General features: G+C 40.6%; 1 protein-coding gene across 1 annotated transcript; it reads right to left on the minus strand.

Annotated features, from left to right (window-relative positions):
• Positions 1-823: 823 nt before the first annotated feature.
• Positions 824-20173, minus strand: LOC139659251 (PDZ domain-containing protein 2-like). Its single transcript, XM_071537468.1, has 10 exons — positions 20083-20173; positions 18469-18634; positions 17091-18025; positions 16148-16292; positions 8651-11504; positions 7395-7512; positions 7122-7223; positions 4433-4703; positions 3990-4124; positions 824-1941 (listed from the first exon to the last, which is right to left on the minus strand). Exons 1-10 carry the CDS (start codon positions 20110-20112, stop codon positions 1775-1777), a joined length of 4923 nt encoding a protein of 1640 aa, XP_071393569.1. The 5' UTR covers positions 20113-20173; the 3' UTR covers positions 824-1774.
• Positions 20174-20772: the final 599 nt, after the last annotated feature.

Genomic DNA, 20772 nt, shown 5'->3' on the forward strand with positions numbered 1-20772 from the left:
ATCAGATTAGGGAAGATAGCTAATTTTAATTGGTTATAACTTGTATTTGGTGTTTTTGTGTAGCCAGGGGTTACATTGGGATTTGGAAAGAGGGAACTCCTGACCATGACCAGGGGAAAGGAGGAGCAGGAGGGGGTTGCAGTCAGGTATCTTTCACCTGAAAAAAGCTGCCAGAGCGCATACAATGAGCTTTGGACAGAGTGACCCCCAATATTATATCAATTCTTGTGATTTTTTTTTTTTTTTAAAAAGAGGTTGACTTCAAAAACCAATGTTATCAAGGCAGCAATTAGCCTACTGCTAGGAAATATGATTCAGACTCAAAATACATTTCACAGAAATGCACAGTGGAAATATTTCATATTTGCACCACAGAAGCATATATTTGCTTTTCCTAATTTTCTTTCTTTCTTCTTGAGAGAGAGAGAGAGATTTAATGTGTGAGTCTGCGAAGAAAGTGAAGAAGATGGACAGCATAAAATTAATCAGCTAAGTGGAAAGGTACAGGGACAGTTCCGGCCCACAACACCAAAGACAAGATTAGTTATCTTTTCCAATCACATCAGCAACAGCGAGGTCCTGATGAGACACTAATTGGCAATGACAATAATGTTATTCAAAAAATACATTTCTTAAAAGGTATCCCTTAATATCAGTGATAAACAGCTAACCGCCAAGCCATGAGCATACTTTGTCCCTATATACACTGACAACTGCCGTTGCTGTCAGTTCAGAGTTTACAGGGAACGCAACATAAATTTTACACTGAAGATCACAGTCCATGCATACCAGTCTCCCATTTCCCTATAGGCAATTTTCAATTTAAGACAGAGAAAGGAATTATGACATTATTGGATTCCTCTTCATCAAATGAATTTATTATCATTATGTAGCCTACACAGACCCAGAAATTGTCCATCAGACAAACACTCATGTTAGAAAAAATTTAAATAATTTGTGAGCTTGGAATTATCAGGTTACATCTGGGTGGAATGCAGTTTTGAGACATTGAGCATACATTTGACATAGTAGCCGGCAAAAGTGTTATATACTTTCTACCTCTTTAAATATTTATATATTTATTTATTTTTTTTAAATAACACCACATAAGCTTAAAGTAGCATTCAAAGATCATGAAAATGGGGGTAACTCAATTTTGATTAAAAAAAAAAGTCAGATAGAACCTTTTAAATCTAAACAATGGGCAGAAACAGTGATGTGGTCCAATAAGGGATGAAGTGTTTGAAAGGCAAGTGGGGGCTTCAAATTATTTAGAAAATAGTCACATTTCAAGAGCTTAGAGTCCATAAATGTAGAGCGTAATACTTTATTAAACGTCTATTTTCCCCAATTGTGGATGTCAACATTCAGTGCCTAGCAAGTTAGCATCAAAGCTAACACCACAACAGCAGTCCTTGGATCTTTTTGCATGTTGGCTTTATTTTAAAAAAGTAATGACTGGCGACGGCATGATTGTCTTCAGAGTTTCAGAGTAAATCTGTAGTAAAGAAACAGCATTTAGGCTACCCTTTCCATGTGGATCACAACCATAATCCTGCATTGTGCACTACAACAGTAGTGCCTCAAATCCCATCTGAGTTATTTTATGAATAAAAACATCATAATCTCAAGTGGACTCCATAAGAAAAATATATAAAAAGTGGAAAAATGCAAGTCTGTTTCATCCTCATATCCAACACTCTTCCATGACCTGGCTTTGGCGTGCTGTTTGACTCCTTTGCTCCTCCTCTGGAAGCTTCCATCTCCTAGTTCATCACACTGAGGTCCTGGGTTTGCGGATGAGGAGGTGGACGGGCCCTTCATTAGCGGCTTTGATGATGTTCCAGGCATCGTAGTGCATTAGGCCCTCCAGAGAGCGCCCGTTGATAGCCAGGACCTCGTCGCCTACATCAATGACCCTGGAGAGCTCTGCAGCGCCTCCTATTGTAGAAAGGCAAAGAGATTAAGCTCAGATGTTACCTAAAATATAGTGCAATAGATAGAGGTGAATTTCTTCCTTTGAAGAGTTCATGGCATTTCCTTTACTATGATTAATTAATTTCAAAATCTGTACCAGGGAAAAGCTCTTCATATTAGAACACAAAGCCTACTATGCAGCGGTGTGACCAAGTCAACTTTGCTCGAGACCCAAGTCAGTCTCAAGTCTTGAGGCACAAGTCTCAAGTCAAGTCCCAAGTCTAAATGTAGATTACCAAGTCAAGTCCATGTCAAGTCCACATCATTAATGTCAAGTCTCAAGTCTAAATGTAGAACAGCAAATCAAGTCAGAACAAATCAATAGTCCAGTATCAATTTAATATCTTAAAGAAAACTAAATATCTAGGACTTTTAAATACAATATAATTGTATTAGTATAAAACTTGGTAAGAGCATCATGAGTTTGATTTCTGTAATCAGTTTCAACTTCAATAAATTCAATCATTCCATACATATTCAGAAAACAGAATTTAGTCAATTTAATTCAGTCATCAAGACTTTAGAAACCTTTTCAAGTCATCAAAGTACAAGCCAAAGTCCCAAATCACCAGAAGTAAAGTCAAGTCTCAAGTCTTCTCTTCATGCATTAAGTCAAGTCTCAAGCAATTAAAATTGTGACTTAACTCTGACTCAAGTCCAAGTCATGTGACTCGAGTCCCCACCTCTGCTACTATGTTGAACACTGAAGAACCAGTCATACTCCACTGTAATTTCACTTTTTTCCCACGTCGCAGCCGAGGGCATCACGTGGCAAATTCAAGCCAGGCAGGCAGTCAGTCAGTCAGTCAGTCAGTCAGGTAACGTTTAGTGAGATAGTGAGCTTTGTGAGATTGCCTCTAGAGGGTGTCTTTGACTAAGAGATGGCCCTGAGTCTCTTGACAGAGGAAACAAATCTAGGCTATATCTAGGGGGTCACTGGGCCGGAACGCACCGGTACGCCATCCCGGGAGTGAATTTGACGACGTAACACGCGTTCCGGTTATGAAAAAATAAATATACAGAGCAGTACCGGTGGTTGTACCTGTTTTAGGAGCTTAAACTACCGGCTCGGTTTGCTTTATGACAAAAGTTTTTTGGCTAGGCGGTGTTTGGACCTTCGGGCCAATCACAGTACTTAAAAACAGAAAACTCCACTCAACCAGGATGCCGGGCCAGCTTCAACAAATGCACAATCAAATTACAAGCACAGACAGTTTAATCTGAGCTGCCGAGCTGACAGGTTGTGTCGAGACAGAAGAAACTAGACATTCTTTCCTATTTTAGTGAATTTAACTTGATTCTATGAAGTAGCACTGCAATGAGTGAAGCTAGGCTGCTGAATTTCTGCCTCTCCCACCATGTTGATGTTCCAAAACAGCCCAATGGACAGAAATCTATCCGTCAATAATTCTGTCCGTTTTCTGACAGATCAGTGTGGCTGCAGCTAGTGGAATTGAACACGGGCCATGGGCCTGTACAGGATCTGTACTTGTTAAATCCTAAAACACAACTGGTGATGTGCTCGGAGATGCATTATTTTTAGTAGGATAGTAGAAGCATCCCCAACGAAAGCATTGGTCTCTTGCCAATGCTCTTTGTTTCATTCAGGAACTGGCTGACCCTAGCTGACTGACTGATGGCGCCCTCCAGAGGTCAGCATCAAAAACTGATAGAGCTCATAGAGTTCCATCTCCTAATTGCTCTTCCTTCATTCAGCCACGTGTTTATCTACTTCCATGCTTGTTTTCTTGGCACAGCTACGGAGAAGGGTCTGGATGATAACTTACAGAGATAAGCTATACATCACATTTAAAATGATCAATTTTGTGCCAGTGACAACATGTGGATACATAGGTTCCTATGACTGCCCTTGAGATAACAGATAAAACGAGTGATCTCTCAAGTCATTGTGAACATCATATTGCAATGAGCACTGACTGGTGGTCTTTGATCAGTACTTCGCTTTATGCATACTGGCGCAGCTTTCTAGGAGAGTTAAATATAAAAGTCACCTTTAAAGATGCGTTTGACATTGAGCGGCCTGTCTCCATGGGCTGAGGCTTTGCCCCCCTCCAGACTGAAGCCCAGGCCAGCAGAGGTCTTCTGAAGCTCCACCGTTAAAGCACCATCTGGACCTACATTCACCACTGAGAAATATAAAATTCATTTAATTTTAAGTATGAAAATGGCTGGTTTATAGACCTTTAAGACCTTTTGTTTACAGTATTTACTCAAAGTTTTACAGTTGACATCAAGAATATAAACCCAAGTTATATTCACAGATTATTGAAGAGGCTAACGTTGACATAGAATTAAAACATGTACAAAGCCAATAGTTGGGAGACAGAGGTTCAGTAGAGGGAGCCCTACTGCAGTGGGACTTAAACAATTTTTGATTCATCATGACCACTGGCAAGTTTGTCCATATTTCCACAGATGTAACCCCGGTCCTCACCTGCTCCAGCCTCCACAGACTTCTCCTTGGCAGAGAAGATCCTCCTTGGCTGGCCAGTCATGTCATGTCTGTCAGAGACGCTTAATTCACTGTCCTTGCCTCTTCGGATGACTACTAAGGCTTGGGTGGACAGCCTAGCTTGATGTAGGCAAGACAGAGCCTCTCCATGGGTTTTACCCTCCAAATGTGTGCCATTTATGGATAAAATGCTGTCCCCCCTCTGGATAGTGCCTTCAAGGCTAGCTACACCTTTGGTGAAGACCCGATGAACCTGGAAAAAAAGAAAGGTGCAGTTGGTTGAAATTTGTAATGCATGTAGCTGTAGGTCTTCTGTGTACTATGTAAGCAGATAAACTCACAGATTTACTACCTTTGAGTAAATTACCCCATATTGAGGTTAGAAAATTCCTGTGTCCTCACATTTAAAGACACATGAAAAGTCAATGTTCATATGGTATTCATGTGCAGAGTAGGCCTACCAAGTAAAAATTTCAGGGTGTTGTGAATCAGTGGTGTTTTTGCATTAAGGGCCTGTAGGGCAAGGCCCCACCAGAGGGCACTGTTGTGCAGAATATGTTGCAGGCTTCCCTCAATAATCGAATTCAAATGGCTTTATTGGCATGAGTTAACATTGCACATATTGGCAAATGTTTATGGCAAACTCAACTTGATCTACTTAATGAAATGCAATTTGTTTTCTAGAAAAATACTGACTTGTACAAGTTTGCACACATAAAGGACCTCCGCACCACCTTCCTCTTCAAGAAGTGAACTTCATCAGTGAGTTTATTATTAGATTCTTCAGGTATTGATTGCTGTGTTGATTTATATGTATTGGCAGTGCACCATCCACTGCATTTGCTTTGCGTTTTTGTTGTCAATACGCTGATGTTGGTTTCAGATCTGAGTAGGCTATTTGATGTTGAGAGATCTTTAACACTGTCCTTTGTTGGTCCTATTGTTGGTCTAGGTTGGACAAGATATGTTGGTAGATTTTCATTGTTTGTGTGATTTTAGATGGCATTATTCGGCTGGAATTTTCACATCATCAACCACATAATCAACCTCTCGTCTCACTCATACGCAGTTTATTGGGTGTGTCAGTATAATTCAGTGTAATATCTCTATGGTATAATACAATATCAAATTTTCACGTGTGAATTTTGTGTGGCCCCACCAGAATATTAATGTCAAAATTGCCACTGTTGTGAATAAATATATACTGTGTAAATACATACATAAAAATACATAAATACTGTGCCTGTGTTAACTAAGTAATTACTTTGGGTGCACTGGCTCAAAAGCAGAGTTCAAAACCACCATCAAAATCATCTCACTGATGATAGGCTGATGGGCTTAAATATTGGCTTAATTTTTTCTTTGTCTACACTTTTCATTTTTTGCACCATGTCAAATTAAAATGACTTTTTTTTTCTCAGCTTTTTAAAGCCCTTTGTTGAGGCTTTATACTGTAACTGGCTTGTGTGTGGGTACTTTTAAATTTGGTGGTGATTTTTAATTATTCAGGGTGAGAGAAGTCCAGCTGCTCTCCTTATCTTGTCAAAAGCCATTGCCTATATTTTTTCCATTTCAAAATAATGATAGGATCTTATTACAGTTATTTTAGATTGTGAATCTTTCCAGGGACTCCATACTCATATCAGTGGACCTCACGTGAGGTCCAGATCCCAAAGTGTTCAGCACATCGGCCCTCATTTACAAAACGAACGTACGACAGAAAACTGCGCGTACGGTCATTTCCACGCAAAGCTCGGCATTTATCAATTTGGACGTGAGCGGAGGCTACGATCAAATCTCACGTCAAGTCTCAACTCGCAGCATAGTAAATCTGGCTGAGTCGGAGAATTGTTATTAGACCATATATTCTGACTGGCATCTAAGCATATGCAGCCACATATTCATCACTTACAAATATGTAGCCTATGGCAAAATATTCTATTTTGTAAAGGCCTACATCGACTATATAGCCTATCCCTAACATAAATAGGTATTTTCAAATTGTTTGCAATTAACAGGGTTAACAGTTTTCTGGTGTAAGATTAATTTCTCTTTCATTTTGAGATAGCCTACTTGTTTGAGGTCTGACCATTTTTTCTTCACTTAAAGGTAAAGAATTGCGATACAAGCTTGATATTAGGCTACTATTATATATATAGGCTATATATAGGCTATACATATCACGGATGTATAAATTAAATATTCAAACCTCAGCTGGAGTTCGACTGTCGGCAATGCTGTTGACCGCAGCAGTGATTTCTTTCCATACTACATTTTTCCGACTTCCTTTGATGCCACTTTTCAGGCTGCCAAATAGAACTAATTGGGTCAATTGGACTTGGGACGTTAAGAGTTTCTATTTCGAGGTCGGAGACGTTTCTCTTCTTGGACGTATTACGCATCTCCATGTCGTAAACTCTGGGGGCGAGGCCTCTAAACCGAGAATATTTAGGGACGTGATATTTAAATGACGATTGTTTTCAGTCGCCACATTTATCAACGCCCGATCATTCTTACGCTGTAACTGGCGAGATACGAACGTTTCATGAATCACACGTGAACCCTGTCGTAAGATGATTTCTGTGCTGGTTTCTACGTTAGATTGATAAATGAGGGCCAATGCCCCTAGATTTGGAATTTCAAGCACCTCTAAATATATCACTATACTTACAGTTACTGCTTTCTGCTCAAGGTCCACTCCACCAGCGACACTGAAACCCAGGCCAGAGCCTTCTTCTTTTATAAGGACAACAAAGAGAGTATTGTCGTTAACCTGCGGAGAGTTCAGACACAAAGGAAATCAATTTGACAACAAATTCAACCAAAAAGTAGGGTTTTAAAAACAAATTGTTCCAAGGACTGTATCAGACATTAAATCACAAATACATAGTCTTTAACTGTATTATAGGACTTGCAGATGTGTGTGTAACCATTGTGTGCTTACCTCGGAGAGGGCCTTGGTTTCCTGGAGCAGGGCCAACACATCTGATTTGGTTGTCAGGGAGGACAAGACTGCTTGCAGCTTGCTCTGGTTCACTGGAGAACTAACCAGCCCCTTTAAACTGCAGATAAAAGCAATCCATAGTTTAAGACATACGTTTTGTGTCCCTTGCTTCAGAATTAGTATTTTATATATTTTTCATTTAAAAATATTTTTAAGGTTCATATTTCCACTGTATTTTTGAATGCCCTCTTATTAATGACTTCTGGGTCAAAGTGTGTAAAGAAATTGATATTATATTTAAGAAAAAACTGGTCCTTGAACCTATTTTCTGCATTCTGGGAATACATTCAGTAGCATTGAACCTTAGCCCCTCTTCACTGAAGCTGCTTAAGGTGCTTCTTTTAAGTGCAAGGAGACGTGTTCTTCTTCAGAGGATTTCAGACTCTGTCCCCACGGTTTCGCAATGGAGTCGGAGTGTCATGGAACTTATCCCTTTAGAAGCTATAAACGTCTGGCTCAAGGACAAACCATTTAAGTTTTTTCATATTTGGGACCCCTTTCTGGACTATATTGGAGAGGACGGGACCCAGGCCCTTCGGAGTGGTCTCTACAGACTAGCATGGACTGAGATCTCAAAGTACATTTCCATGTAGGTCTTAGGTCATAATATGCCATTATCATACCTAATTGTATAAACCTTCTGTCTTGGTGTTTTATCTCTGTTTTCTATTATTTATTTATTTATACTTTTTTATTTAAATTTATTTCATTTTTGATTATTTGATTATTTTTTGGTTCTTGTGTGTGGAGAATGTGTTCGGTGTTGAGGGTAATTTGGAAAAGAGCGTACATATTTTTATCATGCTTGTTCATTCTTAATTCTCTGACCCTCTGGAAATCAATAAATATCCTTTAAAAAAAAATTAAATTAAATGAAAAATGACTCCAGTAGTAAAAACTAAAAACTAAAAGTAAAGACTAAAAGTCTAACAGGAATCGAACTCGGGTGTCCCACTTGAGAGTCTGCAATATAACAATATAAGTGTGGCACACTTTCATCCATGTGACGATAAAGTGGTGAACAGAGTGATCAAAACAATCCATAGAGCCCCTGCTGTCACGGGGCTAAAAATAGATTTAGATTAAGATAACAAAGCAGAATAACAGTGTGCAATAAAATGTATAAATTTAGTCCACTAAAAATTACCATTGAATTGTTTTGATGAATCAGTTCAATTGAAATGTATTTCCCCCACCTGATGGACCAGCCTGGCTGCTGCCCATGGGTCCCTGGGCTCCCCTGACAATCTTCACTGCCCCCAGGATCACCTCGGTTCACCCTGGTCACATCCACTCCTGTGGGGCTTGCAGACTGGGAGGAGCCCTCAGTCACGGGGGCCTCCATAAGCCTTGCAGGATCAGTCCCCAGGTCAGTTTTATATGTGACTGCACCTGGTTCACTGGAGAAGTCCTCTGTGCATAGTTTTTCCAGGTCAGGCATACTGAGTGCCCTGAGCTCCCGCAGCCTGGTGCGGGAAAGGTTGGCATTTCCCCTGGCATGTTTGCTCCGCAGCACCGGAGGGGTCTGGGGGGCGACCCCATCCGAAGCTTTGGGAATTTCACCCCCGACTTTGTCCTCGGTCGGGGGAGCGGCGTTGCAGCCTGCAGGGGGCAGGTCAAAGTTTATCAGTGTAATGCTTGAGGGAGACTTGCCATGAAAAGGTGTGGCAGGGGTTAGATTCTCCACGTAAGAGCTGAAACTCCTTCGCAGTGCACGGCAGTCAATAGAGTTAACCAAACCCATATAACCGGAAAGCCTCTGGTTAAGTGGGGGCCTGCATGTCAGAGCATAAGATTGAATGTCAATGCATTTGACCACAGGCTTGTCAAAGCTAGCCAAGTTTTCAAAGGACTTGATCTTCTGTCGGACAGAGAAGGGATTGGGTTCCCCAGGTAAGGCAGCGTCTGTGGAGAAACTTCGCCTTTCTATTCCCTTTATGTACAGTGTAGACCTGCTGGACTTCAGGCCCTCACTCGTCTTTGCTGTAGTACAAGTTTCAGAGCCATTGCTTGTGATTGAATGAGTTTCATTAGCAGAATACGTTGAATTAACTACTTCATTACTAGCCGTACCATTTGTTTTTTCTAGTTTAAGTGTGGAGCTGGAGGGCAAAAGCATCGGTGCTAATCTTGCATCTGTGCTTCCGTTAATGCCATTTTGTGAAAATAACCTTTGAGTTGCATTAGAGTCCTTTGTATTCACAGTTTCTTTGCGTGCCAGAACCGGTGTGGATGATGATGAAGACCCCAATGAGGATGACAGTCGGACTTCTATGAATGTTCTCTGAGTGGCAAGTGTCTCTGGTTGGCCCTGTGGTATGGTAACTGCCTGGAAGCCCTGCTCCCCTTGGCCTGAATGGACCTCCTTTTTCTTGTTGGCAGATTGTGCAGTGTCTAATGTGCCGCCTGCAGGCCAGGACTTAGCCTTATCCTGTCCTCTGTCACTTAATATGGGAGAGGCAAGACTGCTGTTCATATCAGGCTGTTTATTGGTCTTCAAACAGCTGGACATGGCTGCCTTCTTGGCTTGTGGTTTTGGTGACTGGACTGGGGAAGCATTGGCTTTCCTTGGACTTTCTGCTCTGGTAGATTTTAGGGAAAGTTGCTCTTGTGGTTTGTTTTTACTCTTAATGTTCAGGCCCTTCAGTTTGGGAGCACTAGTGCTTGACCTGTTTTGAGTTTTGTCCTGGAGTTTAAAGTTATTACTCAACACAGGAGAGCCTGAACTGTTGAGACATTTTGGGCCGGAGCCCCTGAGCAAGGGGCTAGTCGGGGTGTTTGAAATTGTTCTGGACTCCAGGACTTTCTCCCTCTCCTTGTCTCTTATCGTTAGGGATGTTGACACTCCTGTGCCTGATCTACTGTTGCTTGAATTGGAGGTCTTTGATTCCGCTGAATTGAAATGGGGTGGTGTTTGTGTATTCAACTGCTTCCCTGAGGCTGAGGTCTGTGAGCCATTTGCATGCAACTTTGCAGTCCTTTCCTGACTCTGTGGAGTAACACTGTGGGTATCTAGTGTGGGGGAGGGACTGCTATAAACCTTTACATATGCAGGAGTGGATGCCACAAATGTGTCAACTTTGTCACATGTCCCATTGGCACTATTAATGTGGCACTCTGTGGAAGGCACAGGTATTGTATCCTTGGAAGACTGGCATAGCTCTTGGCCGGAGGAGGCATTGGGTTCCCCAGTCAAAGAGGCACCTGAGGACTGAGAGAGCTGTGGACACTGATTTGTTAGAAGAGAGTGGTCTTTATTTATCAGCGGGACAACAACAGAGTCCAGCAACATATCAACGGTCTGAGCCATGGTTGTGTTTCCGCTGCTGGCATGCTGGGGAGGCAACGGTCCATTCGGTGACTGGCTGAGCGGAGACTGGTTCAAAGCAGCAGGTTGCTGGGATTCACAGAAACAAATCTCCACTTCCTCCTCATCCGAGTGCGCTTCTTGGGGATTTACACCACGGTCGGCCATTTTATCGACGATGCGACTGCTGTCAGTGGTGGAGTCACATTCCAAGTCACTGTCATCCACCATATGATACATGTGTTTCGAGGCAGCGTCAGGCCTCTCCTTACTTGATCCACTGGAAAAAGCGGAGCTGTCATCTGTGAGATGGCTTAAGTTTCTCGAGTAACTGTTCAGGAATGTTTTCCCTAGAGGCAGGAGGCAACCTTTATTATTTCTTGCATCCAAGATGGAAAAGTCCAGAAGACCTTTCTCAGGCAGGCTTACACTGTGTTGGCTAGAGCAGCAGAGTACAGTCTCATTACTTAATAATGTTTCGGGAGGGGATTTGGAGGGTTTATATTTATCATTGCAGAAGCTTAGTTCTGATATAAAATCATCTATATCGGTAACAGGTATTTGAGAGTCATGGTTTGTTTGGGTTGTGGGGTTGGAACTTGTCTGTGGTAGGTCATTCCCTGGATTTGCACTCGTTATTTGTCCTTCATCAGTTGGCACCTGAGGGGATCTGGGTGGGTCCACTCTGGTGGCTCCGTCACAGCCTCCCGATGACATCATCAAACTGGACAGCCGATCTACAGCTGTGGTGAGAAAGGAAAAGTTAAGAAACAGTCAGGACCTGTTGTTAGACATGCCTGTGACTCAGAGAGAGATGACAGTGTTGACGTAATCATTTGATATGACATATGAGTGTTTCCCATCACAACAGAAACAGAAATGTCCACTTCACTGTGCAGTCTGGTGAGATCACACTTATGCCATAATACAATTATGACACGCACTGTAAAAACTCATAGTGCAATTTAGTGAAATCAACTCATCTTTATCCATTAACACAATGTATATAGATGTGTTTGTCAATTTCAACTTAAAAGTGCTAGTTATGAGTTTCATGACTTAAACTCATGAGTTCACATCTTGTGACTTAAAATTCTGAGTTGAAAGAACACCTTATAAATCATTCACTAAACTCAACACTGTTAGTTTATTAGCAGACTTCCCAGTATGCATTGCATTCGGTTTAACTCTCCAGAAACTCTTCCTTCTTTTAGTTTGAATGAAGTTACAGATAGAGACTTGTTATGTATGTATGTTTGGTGAATCATAGGTCAATTTCTGATAAAACCATGATAAAATCTACTATCTATCTTATCTATGTATCTGGGAATTCACAATCAAGTAAGTTTCTCTCTGATGCACATGACAAGTACAATCCACTACAAGTAAGTGTATTGCAGCTGCATACTATATATATGCTGAACTGTGTGTTAATCATGTGATACAAGAGGAACTCGAACTTAAACCTAGCAAACCTTGTGAAAAAATAAATAACACTGGATTTCAGTTCATCAATTAATGCATTCAACTTGGAAACATGAATCAGCATGACTAGACATTTGTTGATTGAACTTATTGTGATTGAACTTAAGTTCACTCAGCTTTTCTACATTAGAACAACTAACTAATGATCTTTGACCTAACTATTCACTACTACTTCAGTCAACTCACAATTTTAAGGCAGCAAGGAAACTTATGTTTTTAAGTTGAACTGCCTTAATATTTTTTGCAGTGTGAGGAGAGAGGAATCAGTGTGAGGAAGGTCAGGGTGAACATGATGTATTTTTTCTTGTACAGTGTCAATCTTGTCAGTCCACTATTCAACTAGAAGCGCAATCTTCCGCCAAGGCTGGACAATTATCCAACTTGCAGTTACATCCAAAGACATAATGTTAAGATATGTTGATTTATTCACCCTGCAAGCATACCCTTAGGATTTGGAATTAAGTCTCTATCTCTGTTAGTTTTATATTTATGGCTCACCACCAAAATCTAATCAATTGTTCCTTGGCCCAAGGCCCATCTCTCCGCCAGATTTCATGGAAATCCATTCATAATTTTTTGGGATATCCTGCTTACAGACAGACAGACAGACAAACAAACTAACAGGGGCAAAAACATAACCTCCTTTTGGTAACATAAGGATGAGGGAGAGGGTGGACTTACCAGTTCTTGTTTCCAAATAAAATAAACACTCAGACCAGTGCAATACCACTGACTCTCCACTATTCAAATCAAAGATAGGAACACCCCAGGTTAAATGAAGGCCTTTGCAAAACAGACAGGCACAGTTATGTATGTAACGCATTTCTGAAACGCATGTAAATAAAAACTGATGGAAGGGACATCCTAGTGGTCTTGGTCTTTCCTGTCACTCTCTACTTTGAATTGTCAAATAAAGGTGAAAATACAAAAAAACAAAACAAAAAAAAAGCTAATGGAAGTTGTCAAACTATAATAAGCTTATCAACATGCAAGCCCATTATTGCATGTACTGGATTCTGAATATCCAGCAGTGTTCACTGCAGGTAATTCACTGAAAAGGGGGAAAGGCCATGCATGCAAACTGTAGAAAACTAATACATTATAGCAGAAATGTTGGATTGTTTCAGCAAAGACTGATCTATAGTGTTGTGTATGTACAAGTATGCATCCAAAGACGGGTAGACACTAATGAATTCATTACATTTTCGTAAAATGTAACCACCATGTTTATCTTCTCAAGAGGGTTTACAAGAGATATTGCTGTGGCTGTTCTAAGGTGTCACCTGAGGAGTTCTTCTGTTGGTGTCTCTTGGTGTCCAACCGGGTATGATTAAAACCATTTATTGCATCCCTATTATCTATCTTTTTTCTCATGGATTACAAAAAGTAAATGCAGACAATCACTGCCTCTGACCTTTGTGTACAACAGTGATTTTTTTTGATGAGTTTCAATTTTAGGATTGAGGTGTTTGGTGGTGAAGATCTTCCCTGAGTCGGCATCCCTTATTAAATGACATGAGGAACTTCTCAATTTTTGGTGACCAAGAAACAGCATTCCACAGCAATGTCCACACTATGGCCAAAGACTGATACTAGTCTACAAAGAAGTCATCTAATGTCAAACTGAGCAAAAGAAAGCGGACAGGGAGTTGAGGAACTACAAGGTAAATCTACCGATAGCTACTGGAGGTAAAATTAATAAGATAGTCACCATGGATACAAAGCCAGATGCTTGCAGTTCCCTTTGGGGAGGTGAAGGGTACTGCCAGCAAGGGAAGGTTGATCCTACATCTTAAGGCAGCATTGGAGGGAAAGACACACTGCTCTATTTAATGAAGATCTAAGCCAAGGCTCCTGTTCAGTATTCGCAATGGCAGACACAGCTGATTCTGTAAGAGGACCAATCTACAGACATCCAGTTAGAGAAGTGATGTGGGAGTTTTTGCTGGTGTTGCAGTCATTTCTCCTTTGTAAATAATAGTGTCAATAGTTTGAGTAATGGCACACAATGTACGTGCGCAAGAAATTGTCAAGATTTATTGCGCTAAATCTGGGTGCTTACATGTTATAAAATTTGGTACATATCTCCTACCACAATCTTAGTCAAAATACGAAGTCTGGTTGTTATTGGTCAATGTGGCCATGGTCTATCACAGAATTTCTTGTAACTTAAAGAGTGTTCAATCACTTTAAAACTTGTAGAGCTCTACTGTTCTTCAGAAGATGCACACCAAATTTCACACATCGGCCAGACGCAGGCGCTATAACTGAAGCTCAATTTTGCAAAGGCCATTACTCTCACACCACATGCCAAACTGACACAAATCCTAGTGGACAAAAGCAGCTGAAAATGCTCTAGAACTTTCCTATTTGGATCACCTAAGTCTACCATTACTCTGTTTTGACATTTTTGCAGAATAGTTTTTTTTTTTTTTTAGATAGGTTTGACCAATTTTTGATCTAGTGACACCAAATTGGTACAGAGCTCAAGCAGACCTAGATACACAAATGCAATATAAATGGACCCGACTGGATCAATGGCACAGCCATGATTAACCGATGAACTTGAAAACTGCAAGTGCAAAATGGTCATAACTCACTGACTGCTTATAAAATGTATGAATTATATCAAATACCCTTCTCTAAATATGTATGCAAATGCATTTTAAAATTGACTCAAATGTTTATCTCCTTTTGTCTTAAATCAGACTTCATCAGCTTTGCTACACATGCTTTTGGCAGGTCCTGAATTTGAATCCTGGTCCATCCTGGTGTTGCAATTATTTACCATTCACTTTAATGATATCACAAAGATGAGTGATACTATTACTATTACTACTACTACTACTACGATTACTGAAAAACGTCCATCTTTGAACATGTGGGCCCTCTAATTGCTGCTTGCAGTTATATTTACCATCTTCACCTATTCCTGCAATATAGGCCTACTGCAGTTAAGATCTTAGCGGCTATTAGAAACCTTTAGAAATAAGCCACATGCACTGAGTGCAGTACTAAACATGAGCAGTGTTAGGGTTAAAAGGCAGGTCTCGCTCTCACATTTTTTAAACCTTTATTTATCCAAGGAAATTCGACTAAGCCCCACCCTACTTAACATTCATTCAGTTCCACATATTCACACTGGCACAACCACAGTACAACCACAGTCTTCTACTGTTGGCCACTGAGCAGCTCCACTGGAACAGTTGGGTTCAGTGCCTTGCTCAAGTTCACTTTATACAAACTTTATTACTCTGTTTTTTGAATGACATAACATTATACTACATACTATGCGTATATATATATGAGTTATATATGAGTGATTTGATTCAGTTTATCATGATAAAAAGAGAAGATGACCATACGCACATCCCATAAAGTTTTTAGCAGCTGCTGGAGTGTTGTAGAGCTTAAGTATTTAAGAAAGAGAATGTTGCACACTGCTGCCAATGGTCCAATATCTTACAATGTTTAGGTCTTTTTTATCATTTCAGTAAGTAACATCATAAACATTCGGTTTATCATGGCCAATATTGCAATTGCAGCAGTAGGAGTGCATGAGGAGGAAGAGGTTTTCTCTGCCGTTCTGACACTTAATTAACATGCTGGTTTTGATTAGCTGTCACCCGGCCTACAGCTGAGGATAACACAGCGGTAATCCAGCGCCGTCACGGTATTATTTTTGAATTTGAATCATTGAATTGAGTTTTATGAATGAGCCCCTAGGTTTGCAAAACTTAACACAAAAATGACTATGTACACACCTTCAGTTGACATTTTCAGTTACACATTAAAAAAAAAAAATGTAGAGTTTCAATGTTTTTAGCATGACAGTAGCATCCACATTGATGCCGAATGACCTCCAATGCCAGGATGAAGTGATTTGAAGTAAAGGTCTCACCTGAAACCGGTCTCTTGACCTCCAAGGAGAGCGTTACAGGAAGGTTGTGCATTAATTCACAGATCTCCTGGTAGCTAGAGGAGCTCACCAGTTTATCTCCAATTGCCACAATCTCATCTCCAACACCCAGTTTGCCCATGGATTCCTAGAAGGATGAGGGCATAAAAAAGGGACAAAACACAACTTTTCGTTGAGCAACAATAGCACCAGTGATCAAGTTACCTTGTCTTACCTCGTCATTTCTTCAGATAACTATAGCTGTCATGATTACATGAAGTAGGACATAAGATATATTAAGAGCAGTGGTGGAAATTAACTAAGTACATTTACTCAAGTACTGTACTTAAGTACAATTTTGAGGTACTTGTACTTTACTTGAGTATTTCCATTTTATGCTACTTTGTACTATACTGTACTAAAAATACTGTTACTGAGGGAAATATTGTACTTTTTACTCCATTACATTTATTTCACAGCTATAGTTACTAGTTACTTTTCAGATCAATATTTTATATTTAAAACATTTGATCATCTTTATAAAATAACTATAAAATCACATTGTTATAGATTAGACTACCCAAAAGTATAGCTAAATTGTTAAGATTAGCTTCACGTTGACAACTTTAAAATGCTGCTTACATGTACATGTATGTCAATAAATCAGTATTAATATTCCAATAATTTATGAAAAATATAACTCTCTAAATGGGGACAGTTTGCATAATGAGGTTTACTTTGATACTCTATGTACATTTTGCTGCCAATACTTATGTACTTTTACTTAAGTAAGATTTTGAATGTAATGGAGTATCTTTACATTGTTGTATTGCTACTTTTACTTAAGTAAAAGATCTCAGTACTTCTTCCACCACTGATTAAGAGTATCTATAGCATCTGTTAGCTGACATTGGAATGACTTGAAGATGTAGCAGACTAGACATACCCTTTCTGCAGCCCCTCCAGGCCTTAACCCAGTGATGATGACCTTCAGAGGGGATGACTTGATCTCCAGATCAAGGCCAAATGACTCCTCCTCACTTCTCCTCAGGATCACCGTGTCAATGGTACAAACTCCTGCCAACTCGTTGACCTCCCCCTTCCTGCAGTGCTGGTGGGGTATCACCCAACCTGGAGTCCTGGGGATTGTTCCCCCACACTGCGGGGCTTGGGATGGGGGTTGGAACGAGGCCAAAGCTGGAGAAGGCTCATCACCTTTGGGCTTTAGCGGCTGGGGCAGGTTGGGTGCTTCGATGCTCATCATGCTTTTGACCCGCGTTACTGCTTTGTGTTCCAGCTTGGGGGAGCGCTTGGACTCTGTTTGTCCACCATCTCGATTCGTACGGGTATCCTTTTTGACGGCCAAATTACTAGACCCAGAGCTCATGCTGGCTGCCACCCCTGCCTTGTGGTCAAAGGGGCAGCGAATGGGCATGAAGGGTGACTCAGAACCTGAGTTTATGGCGATACCATCCTCAGACTCCAGGGAGCTACCATAGAGCGGTGTGGGCATGTCACTACTTCCTTCCCTCTGCAAATCCCCGCCGTCTTGGCTATCTTCGTCTACCTCCAACGATGACGTAGCAATTACAATCCCAGAATCATTTTCCGGTAACTGGGACGCCTGGGCATCGCCAGAGGGAACGACCCTGGAATTCATTGGCCTGCAGAAGGGCGGGGTGTTTCCAGCATTGTCGGGGTCCTCGTCGTCATCGCTGGGCTCGTCCTCGTAGCACATCACCCGTCGCTGGCGGAGAAGTGGGCTCCGGACTGAGGTGGGGCTGGTGCCAACACCGGGCTGGCACGCTGCCTCCACATGGTGGTTCAGAGGGACAGGGGTCTTGCCTTGTGTTGCATGGCACATATGGCCACCCTCCACTCCTATCAAAGAGAAGGTGAATACTGAGAATAAGATGCTGGTGATGTTTTTTTCTTAAAAATATTTTACTTTAAATTTCCATCACAATCAACCTCCAACAATTTCCTTCAACATATTATGTGTACAATCTTTTCAAGACAGGTTTAAGAGTATGGGTATCTTTTTTCAGGACATTTTTGGAAAGAAATTGATATAAACATATAAATGTATTCTTATCCCGTGTCAGGTATCCCAACAGTGTGACTAATATGAAATCAGTGTTGAATAAACACACTGATATGAACGTGATGTTTTTTTCAGGTGATGTGGTTTCTTTAAACAAGTAATACAGTAATTCATCCATTTGAGATTTGCGTCAAAAAGATCACATGCTTTCATAAAGGACTGAATCAAGCCAGACTATAGCTTTAACATGATATTTAGTGTCTGAATTGGTGGAGTGTACCATGTGGCTGTGGGGAGGGGTTGTCCACTGAGGCACTGCAGCTCCTATGGTGGAGCATGTCCTCACTGCTAGAGCCCATCAGCATGGATTCAGACAGGGACGAATGGCTGGCGACTTCCTGCGAAAAGTACTGAGATAGCTCTGTCTCTGAGCTCAGGGACCCCTGCTGCAAAGATGGTGAAAATCACAGAAGAAAGAACAAATGAAAAGGAGAAGATGAAGAACAGAGGAAGGTGATTGATATGGACTCAACATGAGTTGCACCTATGAATTTTTGATTTAGGCAATTCATTTTTAATAATCTGTTTGTTTTGGCTTGACTTAAGTCCCAATGTATTTTTTGGCAGTGAACGGACAGTACCTTATGATGGTTTCCATAGATTAAATTTCTGCCATTTGACTGATGGTAGTTGTAGTAGTAGCAGCAGTAGCTGGATTAGTCTGAGCGTTTGAATCATGGATTGAGTATGTTTTCCCCCATTGACTCTTTTCTTATTTACAGTGATGGAAGAAGTACTGAGATCTTTTAATTAAGTAAAAGTAGCAATACAACAATGTAAAGATACTCCATTACAAGTAAAAGTCCTGCATTCAAAATCTTACTTAAGTAAAAGTACATAAGTATTGGCAGCAAAATGTAAGTAAACGTACTCATTATGCAAACTGTCCCCATTTAGAGAGTTATATTTTTCATAAATTATTGGAATATTAATACTGATTTATTGACATACATGTATATGTAAGCAGTATTTTAAAGTTGTCAACGTGAAGCTAATCTTAACAATTTAGCTATACTTTTGGATAGTCTAATCTATAACAATGCTATTTTATAGTTATTTTATAAAGATGATCAAATGTTTTAAATATAAAATATTGATCTGAAAAGTAACTAGTAACTATAGCTGTGAAATAAATGTAATGGAGTAAAAGAACAATATTTCCCTCTGAAATGTAGTGGAGTATAAGTACAAAGTAGCATAAAATTGAAATACTCAAGTAAAGTATAAGTACCTCAAAATTGTACTTAAGTACTGTACTTGAGTAAATGTATTTAGTTAAGCAAGATGACCGAACATAACAACAGGGACTGTATGGACTACCATATTTCCTCTAATAGTGGCCGGTAGTCAATTAAAAGCTGGGTCTCCGATAATGGCCGGGGCCGTGGTCGACACGAACAAATAAAGGCCGGCCCCAAATACAGGCCGGGGAAAAAAACAAAGGAAAAGATACTGGTAAACTCCTGGTTATATAATGTAACTGTAGTTTGTAGTAACGTACAAGTGCCACAAGATGGCAGATGCCACAAGACGGCTCGGCTGGCAGAAGTCTCTGGAGCGTGCTGTCGTCGATTACCGTAATTATCGGTAATGCGTTGCAGTAACAAAAAAATGGCTACCTAACAAATCCCAAAAGAAGCAGATCAGAAAACAAGGAGGCTTCGTACTAAAATATGAGCAAATATACTTATCAAACAGAGGGAATTAGAAATAAAGGCCTGTCTCTAATATAAGCCTGCTTCCAATAAAGGCCTGGTACCCTCTGCAGGTGAGGTAAATAAAGGTGCCAATCAGTGCCAATATTAGAGGAAATACGGTATATATAAATACTTACCCTACTGGCAGGCTCGAGGAACCTTTTCATGGTCCAGCTGAGACCAGGGGAACCCTCTCCCTGCTTTGCCTTCACTGTTGGGGAGGGACTCTTGGAGGGGAGACCTGCAGATTCAGGCCATGTAAAACAAATCCTGATGAGGTTTGATACCCAAAACAAAACGACAACTCTTAACTGACCTCTAGCATTCCATTAAAAGTACGTTGAACTGTATAGTAGCACGTACATCTCTGAGAAGCATGCATTTCAGCAGCCAAAAGAGTAAATAAAAGGGGAAGTAAAGACCTAAAGTGTGAGATGAGTGTCCGTCCTTGCTCATGTTGTCCCTGTGTGTGGATCGAGCTATAACATGGTCCATCTCCTGCTCTGATACCTGGGAAAAGACAATGCAGGTGTTTTATCCAAACTGATACATACACTAACAAAAATTATTGCAATGATGACGGTGGATATAGCTTGTAGCATTTTGGAAATGAACTCCTTCATCAAATTTGGTGGATCAAATGGCTGATTCCACAGACAGAGACAGAGAGATAGAGATAGGTTTATGTTTCCTAACACAGTGGTTCTCAATGTGGGGTCCGGGGACCACCAGGGGCCCTTGAGGGGGTCCAGGGGGTCCCCCAGCAAACTGATGAATTGTTAACCGTAAGCATCATTTCATTACAAGATGTTAACACAATTAGAGAA

Source organism: Centroberyx affinis, unplaced genomic scaffold (assembly GCF_046629955.1).
Source record: "Centroberyx affinis isolate AG114_WGS23_722 - 3 ecotype Tasmania unplaced genomic scaffold, CSIRO-AGI_Caff_v1 ptg003054l_1, whole genome shotgun sequence".
NCBI lineage: Eukaryota > Metazoa > Chordata > Actinopteri > Beryciformes > Berycidae > Centroberyx > Centroberyx affinis.